Raw genomic sequence first — 15,031 nt, 5'->3', positions numbered from 1 at the left:
AGGAGCTGTTTTAAATCTCATGTGAGTCACAGAGCAAAACAAACAAACAAACAAACAAACAAACAAGTAAGGACCTGTCATCTGAACCTTCACTGGCAAAAGATAATTCCAAAAATTCCGTTGATTAAAGGGAAGAAATGGGGATTGGAAGAGAAAAATTTTTAGTCTGAAAGGACACACGTGCAAAGGCCTTTTATCTTTGACTAACTGCCTGGTGACTGAACTGTAAACCTAATTTTATCCTTCACGTCGACCATAAACACTGTAGCGGAGCAAGCGGATTCGTGTCGCTCTGTTCTCCCCTTGCTGCCCCGCCAGCGCTCTGCCAGCGGTGCTCCTGTGGCCTGATCCGCAGCAGCCTCCGCCCCCGGGACCACCTTCCGCCCCGCAGTAACTTCGATGTCTTCTGGGCTCTTGGGAAGGTCTTGTCACCGACGTGAGTTACCCGCATACAAGGTGCCAGGACAGCTTTGCCAGGCCTTTCTCCGGAGGTACGTCTACCCAGCTTCGGTGAACTTCCTAGCTGTGCGTGTTTCCCACAAATCATGCTTTCCCTGAGCAGGGATTTAACAGATCGCGAGGTGCTTCCACATCAATTACTTCCTTTAACTTCAGCCAAGTTCAGCTAAGAGAAGTTCAGCTAAGAGATCAAGCGAGGAACGATCCCTTCTCAGAGGGCAGGGCCGCTTTAGGAGAGGCCTTTTCCACCGAGGACCCTTTAAGGGCCTGTGCCTGGACATCCGTGGGGCGAGGGCGTGCGAAGGGGAGGGTGGGGGAGTGTCCTCTTTTCCCCCCAACCCTCCGCCCTCGGAGGCTGAGCCAAAGCCAGTGGGGGCTGTCTCCTCCTCTTACCCAGCAGCTGCCGCTCACTCTGCTCACAAGCCAGGGCTGGGGACCAAGCGGAGGAGAATCCTCCGGCTGCTGAGAAGTGGATCCACTTGGGGCCACGACGATGCCAGGAGCCGCCGGGGTCCTTCTGGTCCTGCTGCTCAGCGGGGGCCTCGGGGGCGGTCAGGAGCATCGGCTGCAGCAGCTACCCCAGGCGCATCAGCAAAGAGGTACAGTCGAGGCATGGGCTCTACCCAGATCACTGATCGCTTCTTCCCACAGTTGCTGGCAGGGGACCACTTTCCTGCTCTGCACTTGAGGTGCACTTTGGGGCTCGAGGGTCTAAGCTTGGAGCAAGTTCACTTTCAACTCCCTGAGTTGGGTAAAGGGAATTGCCTGTCTTCCCAAAGAACATGAAGTGCTTTTGCTCATTCGTTTCTGAGAGGACTTGCTATCACTATCCATCCTGCAAATTGAGTTCCAAAATCTTTCCAAGAGGCAAACTTTTAACCAATTGAAAAAGTTTCTGCAAATCAGATTCCTTCCCTGCAGAGAAAGGTTTCCCAGGCTGCGGCTCAGCTTGCAAGTTTATGGAAGGCAGCTGATTTTTTTTTTAAGGGACTTTGTAACTATTTGAACAAGGTCTGTAAAGTGGTTAAGTGTGTGGATTTTTTTCTTTCATGGCAACGGCACTTTCAGCCTCATGTTATCTCTACCCACATCCTATCTCAGGTACCCTATTATAGTGAACTTTCTCCTTGCTTAAAATACAGAGGAGACTGAGATGTCATCTGTATTTTAATTAAGACCAAAATGACCAGATATAAACTGCAGGGGATTTTGGAAAACAGTTGTGTTTAATGTAACTCAAATTCTTCTCTTCAGAGAACTTTAATGTTTATATGCATATCATTTCTGAAACCCTGGGGAACCTTTGAAAAGTTATTTTATGATCATGAATTTTAAAAGAAGCACATGTGCAGTGTTTTAAAAGCACAAGTTATAGTGTACAATTTCAGCAAACATTTCTGTAAATTGAAAGACATGCATCAAAGGGAGAAAATTAAGAAATATTTAAGGTTTGTTCTCAGATATTATAAAATTTACCCTAAGAGTGCAAAACATAGAGGTTAGCAGCTTTTGAAAGTTTCAATGAGACTGTATCTGCCAATTTTTTGAAATATACTTATTCCTCTTTCAGTTAACTGAAATAAAGCTGTGGCTAATAGTTCTGATAGTTTTCCCCCTATATTATAAAATTTCTAGCATTACTATTTTATTTAAAAAGGAATTGAAAAATACTCTAAGCTCCTTGCTACAATAAATCCCCATTAAAATTCTGAGAATAAAAGTGATCTAAGTTCACTATATGATTTTTCCTTCTATTTTTGCTTTTCCTTCTTTGAGAGGTAAAATGAGGTCAATGTGGCTTAATTAATAGCATTTATGAGACAGTGATTTCTAGAATAGATCTGGCAGCTGATTTATAAGAATACTATTCTTAAATGTTAACTGTGCTCAGTTGTAAAACATGCTTTAACAATACACAATCCTTTAAGACCACCAGGCAGCTGGGAGTGAAGAGAGGCCAGGAGCACCAATCCTTCAGCTCACTTGCGGAGTAGGGACCGGATAGTTTCCTCAGAATGTTCCTTAGTGTGTTCCCCTTCCCCTTTCTCCCCCCTCTCCTCCCCTCCCCTTCTCTCGTCTTCCCGCCCCTCTCCCCATCTTTTCATTCTTCTTTGCTTCCTCTCCACCCACTTCCACCCTTCCATGTCACCCTCCCCTCCCCCCTCCTCTCCCCTTTCCTTTTCTCTTATTTCTCTTTTCTTCTCTTCCCTGTCTTCTCCTGCCATCAAATAGAATGAACTCTGATTTCTATGGTCTAGGTATAGGTTGAGGTAAATGCAGAAGCGAACTTGTATATTGTCATTTGTTGAAAGAAAACTTGGATGCTATATACGATATGGAATCTTACTGAAAATAACTATAACATTGAGTGTACTATATAGACTGCTATATTCGACATCTAGAATCTATTGTTTATTTTATGGATTCTTTGTGATATATTTAGGATTGATTCAAGGATAAATAGTTGAAACCTACTGATAGTAAAAGTACATATAAATATATTTCATAATACCTTAAGTTTATATAGTGCGTTATAATTAAAAAAATGTGTTACATGCCTGAGCTTATTTAACCTTCTGCTACTGTTACCCTTACTGGACGCATTCAACACCTGAGGTTTGGAGTAGCTGTGACTTCAGCTGATGCACCTGATATTAACCTTACTTTTAGGAACTGAAATAACCTAGTTTTGTTTATGCTAAGATTCTCTTTTTATGATACCAAGATTTCTTTCTATTTATTTTTTGAGGCATATTTCCTTTTCAGTGTTGTGCTAAGTCAAGTTCTCAGTGAAGATTATTGGACAAAGTTTGATTGAAGTGTTTTCTTGGCTATCATCACCTTTTTTCTTTTTGGTTATACTAGCCCTGAAATTCTTGGCTGAACACTATTGTTGAGAATGAGCTCTGTTTTTTGTTTTAGTACAGTGCCAATTTATTAAGAATGTTGACATGAAGCAATCATTTTTAAATGTTGAATTGAGTTAGAAACTTAACCAGATATTTTGTTTGTTTGTAAAATCTTGTGTGGTTTCTATAGCGTACAAAATTGTGGTATGAATAACATTGATTCAAAAAGAATTATATTTCCAGGAAATCCTTTAACCAGATTTTAGTGACAAAAATAGAAAAATGATAGTCAAAGTGGTTTTGCATTTTAGTAAGAGAGTGTTACAGTCTTTTCCTGACATTCTTGTGAATAGTATGTGGCAATGGTAATGTAATGGTAGGTAAATCACAACAGATGGAAAATAGTTACCAAGGAATATTGCATAATGGCTCAAAGTTAATCTGGAAAAAAGTTGTCTAGAAGTGTGAGAGACATTTTCTTATGTTTGTTTGTCCTGGTAATGGCTTGGTGAAAATAACAAAATCCAAGCTTATCAGAATTGCAGGAGGTCAAAAGTTGATTTTGGTAGTTATGCTGGTAAAAACAGAGTCAGGAACTTTCAAGAACTCTGTAGTGTGGACCATGAATGGGACATACATGAAGTTGGTTTTATTATTTGTTTATTATTTTTATTATTTGTTATTTTATTATTTCTATCTAGAAGTCAAATAATTGCATTTGCCCCAATCTGGAAATTTGTTGTTTGCTTTATATGCATGGGAATGAATACAAAGACAGGATGAGAAAGGACAAGTCTGAATTTCAGTAAGTTCAATGTGAACTTATAGTGTGACAGAAATGTCAACCAACTCACTTTTATAAAAACTCAGAGAAGCTGCTCTGGCTTGTGTGGCTCAGTGGATTGAGCTGGCCTGTGAACCAAATGGTTCTTGGTTCAATTCCCAGTCAGGGCACAGGCCTGGGTTGCAGGCCAGGTCTCCAGTAGGGGGTGCACAAGAGGTAACCACACATTGATGTTTCTGTCACTCTCATTCTCCCTCCCTTCCCCTCTCCCTAAAAATAAAATAAATACAACCTTTTAAAAACTCATAAAAGCAGATTGGTCTGTTAAAACGAATTTGGGTGTTTCATTTGCAAATGGATATAAATTCAGAGGAGCTGGAACACAATAGTTAGGAATCTGAAAATTCCAAGTATAGTTTGTTAATTTAGAGAAAGAAAGATTGAGAGAATCCCAGAGATATCCTCAAAGTTTTGAAATGGTTGTTATATGCAAGAGAGGCTAAATGCCCTTCCTAAAGCCTAAACTCAGATCCATAGAAGTATACAACCAAGAGGACTGTTTAAGTTAGAAAAAATGGGAAGAATCCTGCCCCTTCTCCCCATTCTGATCTGTTCAGACATAGCTGGGGAAGCACCTAGCTTCTGGAAATGTGCATGCAGGGAATAGATACACACCTTTTGGGGGATGGTTTGGTATAAAATGCCTCCACAGTGAAGCTAGGACTCAGGTCGTCTCCAGTCCATTTCTGAGTCCAGCATTCTAGTATTGCGTTCTACTATCTTTGGAGTGCAAACTTGCATCTAAGCTTATGAATTCTTTAAAATGTCAAGTAAATACTAAATGTACATAGCTGTGTTTTTAGGTGCCTTTTGGGATTTAAAATAAAAACGTGTTTGAGACAGTCCTCACATATTGTTGGCAAGCATGCTTTAAAATTTAATACGGAATTTCCACCTCACCATCAACTGCAGTCCTAAAATATCCTGTGCTATAAAATATGGGAACACTTTATAAATTACCTGAGAACCTTTTCAGGGGACTTACTATAGATGTAAACCTAAAGTTAAATTTTTTTGGAGTATCTTCTTTTGCTTCATAGGTAATTTACTAGCTCATTCACTATGTACTGGTCTAATAGTTTCATAAAAATTGTTAATAACATACATTTATTCTGAGAATAAGAACATTCAGCATTGACTGGTATAAGTATGTAGAATTTTAATGACAAATTTTATGATTTTTATTCCCATAGATCAGTATATACAAATTGCTAATCTATCTTATTTCTAAAACTTTTATCCTAGGATTTCATACAAAAAAAGCTCAAAGAGTTGCTAGGCATTATGTATGTGCTCTGTGAATTCTTCCATAATTCATCTCAGTTACCATCGATTCTATATTATGGGTTGATTGTCACATACACAAATAACTACAGTGTTTACCTTTTGTAAATATAATTATTTAAAAACTTAAGTAGTTATCCCAAGAGTTATTCCTAGATATAACTGTTGAAGAAGGTATGAATGTACATTTTATAGAATGGATTTAGTTAAATGGGGAGAAGAATCTCTGAAGCAGGTGGATTTTTAATTTTTATACCTTTCAGCTATACCACAATAAGTATGGCAAAAAGTTTAGTTTGGGGTAGATTTTATTTCACAGTATTTTCCTCAGTGTCCATTTATATAATGCAGATAATTATTACTTTTTTATTCATACATTTAGTAAATACTGATTATTCATTAACAATGACTAATGTGCTGGATATTTCTATTTGGACCTCTGAGACTGAATCATTGTTCCTTCTTTTGATTGGAATAGATTTGGCAGTGAACTATAAGAAAAACTCACTTGAACTGCATGGGGTCACAGTTCTGGACCATATTAGAAGTGGGGGAATTGGGACTAGTGGGGTCCAGAATAGGGCAAATTAACTTCAACCGGGCCTATACACACACAGCATGATCACTGGGGTGGCTAGCTAGCTAAGTTATGCATTCTGAAGGAAGTATCAACTGCACAGTTGTTTCCAGTCAACGTACTTTTCCAGTGGGATTGTGCCGTGGGGTTTCAGAATGGCTGGAAGAGTTTCCAAACAGGGTAATGATAATAATAAAGATGAATGCTGACTCCAGGTCATCTGCTCAGTTTGCATTAGGCCCTTATTTAGCTGGAGACAGTGAACAAGATCAGAAGGAAAGTGTTATCAGTGCCACGACAGATGGTAAAACAGAAGATTGAGGTTTAGGATTTGTGTATGGTCACAACTTTTAACTGGGTAGCTAAGCAGGAACTTAGGTAGAAGCTCAGCTGTAGTGGATGGGAAAACAAAGTAGGAGTTAGAGAAAGTCAACTCGATTGCTCATGGTTCTCAAGACCCACGCCAAGCTCAGCGTAGCCAGACAGGCAGAAAAAAAAAAATCTTCTCCTGTGCTGAATTAATGGGTAACACTGGTTCAAAGGAGAATTTGTGCAGGAGATTGGTGGGGTTGGACCTATGTGTATTGAAATACAGCCAATGGATGAATGTGCTAAGTAAGTAAAAACAGAGGAAAACTATCCTCTCTCTTGTGGAGTTTATATTCTAGTAGAGGAATCAGAAAATCTGATGAATCTATAATGAATCAGTGATAAAACAGATGCCAGTGTTTTTTGGAATATAGTGGCTGATGAGATGCCTTGATGATCAAAGACAGCAGAATACAAAGAGCCAAGAGTCCTAGGAGTGGAGGTAGGTTGGCTGCTATTTTAAATAGACTGATAAAAGTTGACCTCATTGAGAAGGTCACACTTTAGCAAACACTTGAAGGTGATGTGGGAGTGATTCAAACAGATATCAGGTGGAAGAATAAGTACCCTCCGCATAGGGAACAGGTTTATACAGGACTAACCAGTGAGAAGGACGGAGAAGTAACGGGGGCTGGATCACCTTTCCATCTGACTGAGGTGGTGGTATTGGAGAGGTTTGAGCAGAGTTAATGAATGAATGAAATAAATTTTATTTAATATTTATTTTCTAGTTACTATTTATTTCTTTAAGCAGGCTGTAATCCTTCAGACTAGACCAGTAGTCCAAAAGTAGGATTATTTTAGATTTATCTCCTGGCCCAAACCTCCCATTTATAGATCATATTTCAGTGATTTCATTCCAGAATGTGCTGTATTCTACTTCATGTATCTTGGGAAGATCAAATGAATCTTTGTAAAATTTTTTTTTTTACTTTTGACATCTCGATTCTATTTCACAACTAAAATATTATCGATACCTTAAAATGACTCAGGGAACTTCTCCACATCCTTTTATTTTGCCCCCGTGTTCTTAGAACTATGCCATAGTTTACTTATAGAGACTTTAATTAATGTTCATGTTAAAACAAACGTGAATTATTCATAATCCCACATGAATATGTGTGTATGTTAGAGTTCTTTTTCTCATTGTTCATTTCAGAGCCAGAGTTTAGATACTATTGTTGAAAATGACACAATGATATATTGATCTGATGGCTTCTGTTATGAAATAAGCTTTGAAATGTTCCCTCTTTTTACAATCAGAAACTTACTCTATGCTTTGTTTCGATTTTTATAACTTCCTTAAGCATCACTTTAAGTCTTGTAGTAACCTTTGGAGAAATTTTGGCCTGACTAAATTCTGTTTAGAAGAAATTTAGGTAAAGAACATTGCTTAGCTTATCTCTCTCTCTCTTCCCCTCTCTCCCTCCTCCCTTCTCTCTCTGCTGTCCCTCCCTTCCTTTTTTCCCCTTTGTTCTTTCATTCTCTCCTTCTCTTTAACCCTCCATTTCTACTTTCCTTCTTTTTCCTTTAGTATCTTTCTTGTAAATACAATATGGTTTTCAAAGATTTGATTCTAACAAATATAACTTTTAAGAAGATTTACGTAAAGCAAAGTTTGCTTAAATCTTATTTGACACCACTGATAATTACTATCTCAAGATAGTTTTGAGGCATAATCTAAACTTACATGGTGAGTTAAAGCTAGATGTTTGCTTATCAAGTATGTATCTATATACCTATACATAAAATATGTTATGCATTCTTTGAAAAAAAGAGGTCAATGCATATAGCAGTGAATGAAAAGAGCAAGACCCAGCCAGATACACCCAAGAGTCAAATTAATCTCAAATTCCTTCTGAAAAAGTCTAAAACACTGACAAAAAAATGGAAAGAGTTCCATTTGAAGTTGACCTCTCACTTAAGAGAAAATTTAGCATACCTTCTAGACTTTGAGAGGGTGTGTTTGTGGATGTACATGTGTCTATATTTATGAACGTACTATTTGTAAGTTCAGATCTCACAGCACCTAATTAGTATAGTTAGTATATTCCTATTTGATTTGTTTTTGATAAATTATTAGATTTTCAGTTTTATAAAAAATTAGAATAAAGGAATCAAAAAAATGAATTTGCAGAAAAGTCTACTTGCTTTGATAAATAATTACAAACTGCATAATAAATTATAAATGGGATCATTATGTTTTTAGTATGGTAGCTATACCATTACAACCCTAAGGTGAAATCTCTTTTAAGTTTTTGGTAACATGTAAGAGATTGCCACATCAAATATAGTTTGTCCAAAGCTTGTAGAGCTACCACAGTTTTCTGGCTAATCGCCTCCTCTGCCCGTCTCAGTTACTGAACGAGGCTGACAGTACAAAGGAGAACATGAAGGTGAGCAGTTGCCATTTTAGGTAGCTACTTAATCTCATTGGTTTGTTGTGAGGAGTATATAAAATAATGAACAGAAAGTATGCAACATCTGTTAAGTCCTCCATATACATATATTTTCAAAATGCCTCAAATGAATTAAGTCTAGAAACTGTCTTTATGCCGAGAAATTCTCTGGCTCAAATCAGCACTTTTTCTCCAATACAGTGCTATAACAAATTTAGCTGAGGCCATTAATGAAAGAATTTGCTCATATACTTAAAAACACAAGCAAATAAATATAGTTTTAATTGGAATTTGTGTATTAATCGTTTATTATTATGAACTTTATAGCTTAACCTACACAAAATACCCATTAACATTTACCTCTTTATACTTTGAATTTCAATATACATTCCTCGGTTTTGGAGATTACCTTGAATAGTAGAAAAAGTAAAGACTTGGGAGATGGAAACAATTGGATTCATAGTCATGTTATCATATTTTTTTTTCACCAAGAGCGAAAACCTGAGTCAGAGTTTAAATTTCCTATTACAATTTTAAAATCGAATCAAGCGAGATAACATATGTGAAAATACTTGGTAGCTAATCAGTAAATATTAGCTCTTTTCTTCTTTCCCCTTTGTTATTGGATCATAAAGCTCCAAAGTGATATTTGAAGTGCACACAACATCCCATTTTCTAAAGAAAAGCAAAACATGAAAGTCCCTGAGTGGACCCTAAGCGGTCATAGATGGCAAACTATATCACTGCAGAGAGACTGGAGAATCCTGTCAAGGTCAGACAACAAGTCAGCAGCAGAGACAGGAAGAAACACAAGGTCCTATAATTAGCTAATAGTTATGTTAGTAGCTCAATGTGAGAAGTGATTTAAACAGGCAACGGGATGGAAATTTTAGTAGTACTTTGCGGTTATTTATATTTCGTATGATATAATAAACATTTTTTTCTAAGAACCTCTCATTTTTGGACATGCATTTCTTAGGGATTAATAAACTATTTTAAAGACCTTTTAAATATGTAATGTGTTAGAAAAATATATGGCACACAGTAAGTGCTCCATAAAGATTTGTTATTATTTGCAGTCTAGTGGTTCTAAAGCTTTTTGTTAAGATTTCTTTATTCTTTTAAAAATAACAAGCTAATTATGCTGTATTAGAAATTTAAGTTGGAAAATCTAAATATGCTTACTTATAAATTCATTTAAAAGAAAAACAATAAAAATAATTACATATCAACAAACAACATGGTTTTAATGAAAAATAATTTTATATTCCAAAACAAGACAACATAATGAGAAGAGTGATACTGTTTTTATATTCTCAAGCTGCTTTAATTTCTGGCTTAATAGAAGAGAACTCGTTTCTTATTTCTGTTTCTGCGAATTATTAGAAATATGTTGTTTCGGTTAAAGTATGTGAAGAAATAACATATACAGGCATGTTAGCAGAAAATAGATGAGTATTTCAATGCCCTTGAAGGTAGCTATATGTCTTTTGTTTATTCTACCTAGATATGTATTACTTTTTAGAGATTGGCTGCAATATAATATATGAGGCTAAACCAATTTTTTGTTTATTCTATAATATTAAATTCCACTGGTTTCTCTTGTACTTGGAAAGAAACTTACCACTGATTGTATTCGAAAGATCTTTAACTATCAGAAGCTATTAATCTTATAGTGGTGGAAACAAGTTTTCCAAAATTTTTATTTTCATTTGCAAGTTCAAATGTAATCATTAACAACAAATTGTCTTCAGTTACTTCATTCTTTTTTGACAAAATGTCTATTGAGTCAGGCATTTTTAAAACTCAGGGATTCATAGTTTGTTCAACTTTCATTGGGGTAAAAGGATATTTTGTGAAAAAAATGGCCACTTTAGTGTGCAACTCAAACAATTTTACAGGGTAGGGCAAAAGTAGGTTTACAGTTGTTCATATGGAAAAATAACATAATAATTAATAAATAATAATATGAGAATAAACTCTGTTTCATGTACTCACAACTGTAGACCTACTTTGCCTCACCTTTGTGTCAGTGTTTTTCTCAAATCAACCATTATGTTTCACTTTACAGTAGATATTAAAACAATGTGCCCATGGATCAAAATTTAACAAAATCAATAATTGTTTCTTCTCCATCAAGGATATTCTTCTGCCAAACTCCTTTTTTAATTTTCTTTTGCGAGTGTGTGTGGGTAAAGACTAAAATGACCGCTAGCATAGTTTGCTTTTATTCATGCTAACACATCATCCGTGTTGCCCCCCAGTACTTTTGTACCATTTGTGCAAATGTCAATAGAGTGAAAAAAGCAAGTAACAACTATGTCTTGTTATGAAAAGAATTTTTACTTTGACTACTGACTTCCAGGGATCTATGGACTATACTTTTAGCTCTACAGGGTAGACTATAGTTGATTTCCTCAGATCTTCAAAGACTATTGCTATGTAAAGATTAATATTGTAATCATAAAGAGCCTAAAATATTTCAGTTTTTACTCCAAGCCAGAAATACCATTTCCTTTCTAAAGAACACAAATCCAGAGAGCTTCTATTGGGGGAAAAGAAGGGAATGGTTAAAACCAACCATACACACTTAGGGAAATTCAAAAACATACCATCTTCCCATTTTTCTTTTCTTTCATTTGTCCGGTTAGAAATAGACATGGTTTTCTTGCCCAAGGTGAGAAATAGGGTCATCTCCAGTGGATTTAAAAAGTGAACTCGTAACCATGGTCTAACCCAAAGGAAGAATACAAATATTTGGAATCCTGAATTAGCAGGGGAGTTATCTGGGCCTTACTGAACTCCCAAATTCACATGGGCGGCGGGGGGGGCAGGCTTTTCAGGAGGGGTATCCCTGCTGGAAGCACTGTGTGTCATGTGTTTCTCGTAATAATGAGTTTTCTCTCATTCCATCCCCACCCCTCCATCTTTGAAAGTTTTCTGTTTTGAAGAACATTCAAAGTGTTTATAATGTTTGGAACCCAAAACGTGATCCTCTACTCTGTGCCCGTCTTGTCAAAATCGTTATGGAGGTGTCCAGGGGGTAGATCTAAATTGTTTCTCTTGGTTTATTATGAGATGTCCAGAAACTTAAGGATTCACCTTCTGACCCAAATTTTCACTGTTTGTTGGATCTGTTTCTCACTGCCCTGACAGGAAGAAAATTTAGATTTATAGAGCATGGTTATCAAACACTGGTGTGTTAGAACATGAACAGTGGTAAGATTGTTCTAAGCAGACAACTTGCTTAGAACCTTTTAAGCATCATAATTTAAATGACTAATTTTTTGAAGATCATGTGTTTCGAGCCCAACCCTCCATCTCTTTTTCCAGTGTAACTTATCTTTAATCATCAAAATGGTTTTACAAGGGGGGACCCTCCCAACATTGAAATTTATTTATAAAAAATTGTGTATTTATTCTTACATGTTCAAACTTTAGTCACCTTCAAAATATTGTCCATTTGATGCAATACACCTATCAAGAGCTTTTCTACTGCTCCAAATGGTTTTTGACCTCGTCAGTTTGGGTGCCTTTTTGTGCTTCTGCTGGTCTTTGTTTCACCTCTTTCATTTGGGCAAACTGTTTCCCTTTGAAGACTTTTTTCATCTGAAGGAAACAAACCAAAAAAGTGCTGGGGGCAAGAAGGGATGAATAGGGAGGGTGGGGCACTGGGGTAGTGCTGTTTCTGGTCAAAAACTGCTAAACACTCAGCGTGGTGTGGACAGGTACACTTGTAAATCACCCACTGTGAAATGGGCAAATGTGTTGAAAGGGCCTTAAAAAAATTCAATGAAGCCAATACAGCCTCTCACAACAACTGATATCAATGGGTTCCTAGAACACTCCCGGGCTGGGAAAGCCTCTACTACAAGGGATTCCCCTCCAGAAGAGTAGTTTGTTTTATTTCTTTTTGTGTCCCCCCTTGTATATTGGTCAGAATTTACATTTAACAGATTTCTTTTTTTTCTATAAAAATCATGTATGATTAGACAAAGGTAACAGACAATGTGGAATCCATATCTTGCTGGATAGCATGCTAATCCTCCTTAACCTCATAACCTTTTAAACATTTCATATATATATTTGCCAAATACCTCCCAGTAACATAGAAAACATTATTTGATCCCTGGCTGGTGCGGCTCAGTAAACTGAGTGGTGGCCTGTGAACCAAAGGGTCGATGCTTTGATTCCCAGTCATGGCACAGTCTTGGGTTGTGGGCCAGATCCCCAGTAGGGGGCTCATGAGAGGCAACCACACATTGATGTTTCTCTCCCTCTCTTTCTCCCTCTCTTCCCCTCCCTGTAAAAATAAATAAATAAAGTCTTTTTAAAAAAGAAAACATTTTTTTGGTATGGAAAGGAAATATTTCAAAATATATTTTATCTTTCTTTGTTTTGTACATAATGGTATGTTTAAAAATTCTTCAAAAATATTTTTGCTATTTCTCTTTATTATATCTTCCTCAAGCTCCTACAAAATATTTTCCACTAAACTTTCAAGGACTGATTTTAAGCATGGTGTTCCTGACCTAATACTACTTAAAATGTGCTGCGTAAGCAAAACTACCCTAAAGTTTCTTATCTATCTGTGGATATTAATTCCTCTGGACAAAACATTTTCCTCCCAGGGCATTTTTCAGATTCTAGGAGATCCATGAAAAATTTTGAATTAACACATGACTGTGTTTAGGCTCTTCTGAATGAAATTCCATGGATCGGGTCAAATTTGTTTCATGTATGCAATGATTTTCAGTTAGGCAATGAGTTGACAACCAGTCCAATAATCTTTTAGACAAATTTCAAGAGATACTGCTATTGGAGAATGCTAGAAGGGCATTTAGTCAACTAGTTCCTCTTCCAAGATCTTTAGATATTTAACAGTTAGAAATTACTAAATCAAGTTTTAAAATAATAGGACTTTTATTATTACCTACTGCTATATCTCCAGTCTCTATTCTGACATATGGTAGGTACTCAATTTTTTTAAAAAGTAAAATAAATAAAGATGTCATTTTTGACAGATCAAATGGTTTCCTTTTAAAAATTTTCCATGTATTTTTTCTTAATGCTTTTATAGTGTGAATGAATATTTTTATAAGATATAAATTTTCATAAGTACTGAAATACAATGTGTACAGATATAAGATATTATTAAAATACCAATTAAATAATAAATAAAATATTTTAGAAAGCGAGGTTACTTTAAATTATCTTGCTTCTTGAAACACATTTTCTTTTTTTACCTGAGGATATTCCAGACAAAATTGTGCAGTTTTTAAGTTCTGGATTTCAGAATGATCCCTGGTTGTTGTGGTTCAGTGTATTGAGCGCTGGCCTAAGAACAAAAGAGTCACTGGTTTGATTTCCAGTCAGGGCACATGCCTGGGTTGTGGGCTGGGTCCCCACTAGGCAGTACTTGAGAGGCAACCACATATTGCTGTTACTCTCCCTCACTTTCTCCCTCCCTTCTCCTCTTTCGAAAAATAAATAACTATTAAAAAAAAGAACTCATACTTATTGGCTGAGTCAGAACTTTTTTAATATGTAAGGGTACTTGGATGAGAATTACAATACATAAAATTAAAATGTCCATTTAAGATGTAAATTCTTGAGATAGAATATATATATATCTCAAATATGTGCCTTTATTGTCATGTGTTTCCATTTTTCTTTTCTTTTTTAAAATATTTTATTTATTTATCTTTAGAGGGGAAGGGAAGGAGAGAGGAAGAGAAACATCAGTGTATGGTTGCTTCTCATGCATCCCGTGCTGGGAACTGGCCTGCAACCCAGGCATGTGCCCTGACTGGGAATCGAACCGCAATTGTCTGGTTCGCAGGCCCACGCTCAATCCACTAAGCTACACCAGCCAGGGTTGTGTTTCCATTTTTCTTTGTTTCTTCTCTGACATTTGCAAAGTCCTTTTTATTTCAGGAAAAGAAAACTTTTCACCAGGCTTCATAATAAGTCAAATAATACATGCACTGTGCTGAGATGCTGCTTCTTCCTTAAATTTATTATCAAAATGGTTACATACTTAGAATTAATAAAAGAGATCTGTAGTTTACAAAACATGGCACATTTATTCTTATTTTAAGAACAGAGCTCTAATGTAGCAAAGGCAAGGCAGCAAATGAGGGTTTTGTTTTTGTTTTTGTTTTCTTATAGAAGTGAATTTGAGAGAAAGTGGGAGAGCATCAGACTTTTGAGAGTATGGCCCAGATTTGTTTTGTTACTACTTTACCCT

General features: G+C 36.4%; 1 protein-coding gene across 3 annotated transcripts in view; it reads left to right on the top strand.

The window, feature by feature from the left end:
• The first annotated feature begins 284 nt into the window (after positions 1-284).
• LAMA2 (laminin subunit alpha 2) overlaps positions 285-15,031 on the top strand; it is a 531,387-nt gene continuing 516,640 nt past the window's right edge. For all 3 annotated transcript variants that reach the window (XM_037045779.1, XM_037045780.1, XM_037045778.1), the window contains exon 1: positions 285-1,058. In XM_037045779.1, the coding sequence (XP_036901674.1) occupies positions 953-1,058 (106 nt within the window). In that variant the 5' untranslated portion in view covers positions 285-952. The remainder of the gene's footprint in view (positions 1,059-15,031) is intronic.

The sequence above is a fragment of the Sturnira hondurensis genome, unplaced genomic scaffold, assembly GCF_014824575.4.
Source record: "Sturnira hondurensis isolate 20B ecotype Veracruz unplaced genomic scaffold, ASM1482457v3 Scaffold0004474, whole genome shotgun sequence".
Classification (NCBI taxonomy): Eukaryota; Metazoa; Chordata; class Mammalia; order Chiroptera; family Phyllostomidae; genus Sturnira; species Sturnira hondurensis.
This window is presented reverse-complemented; position numbering and strand designations above follow the sequence as displayed.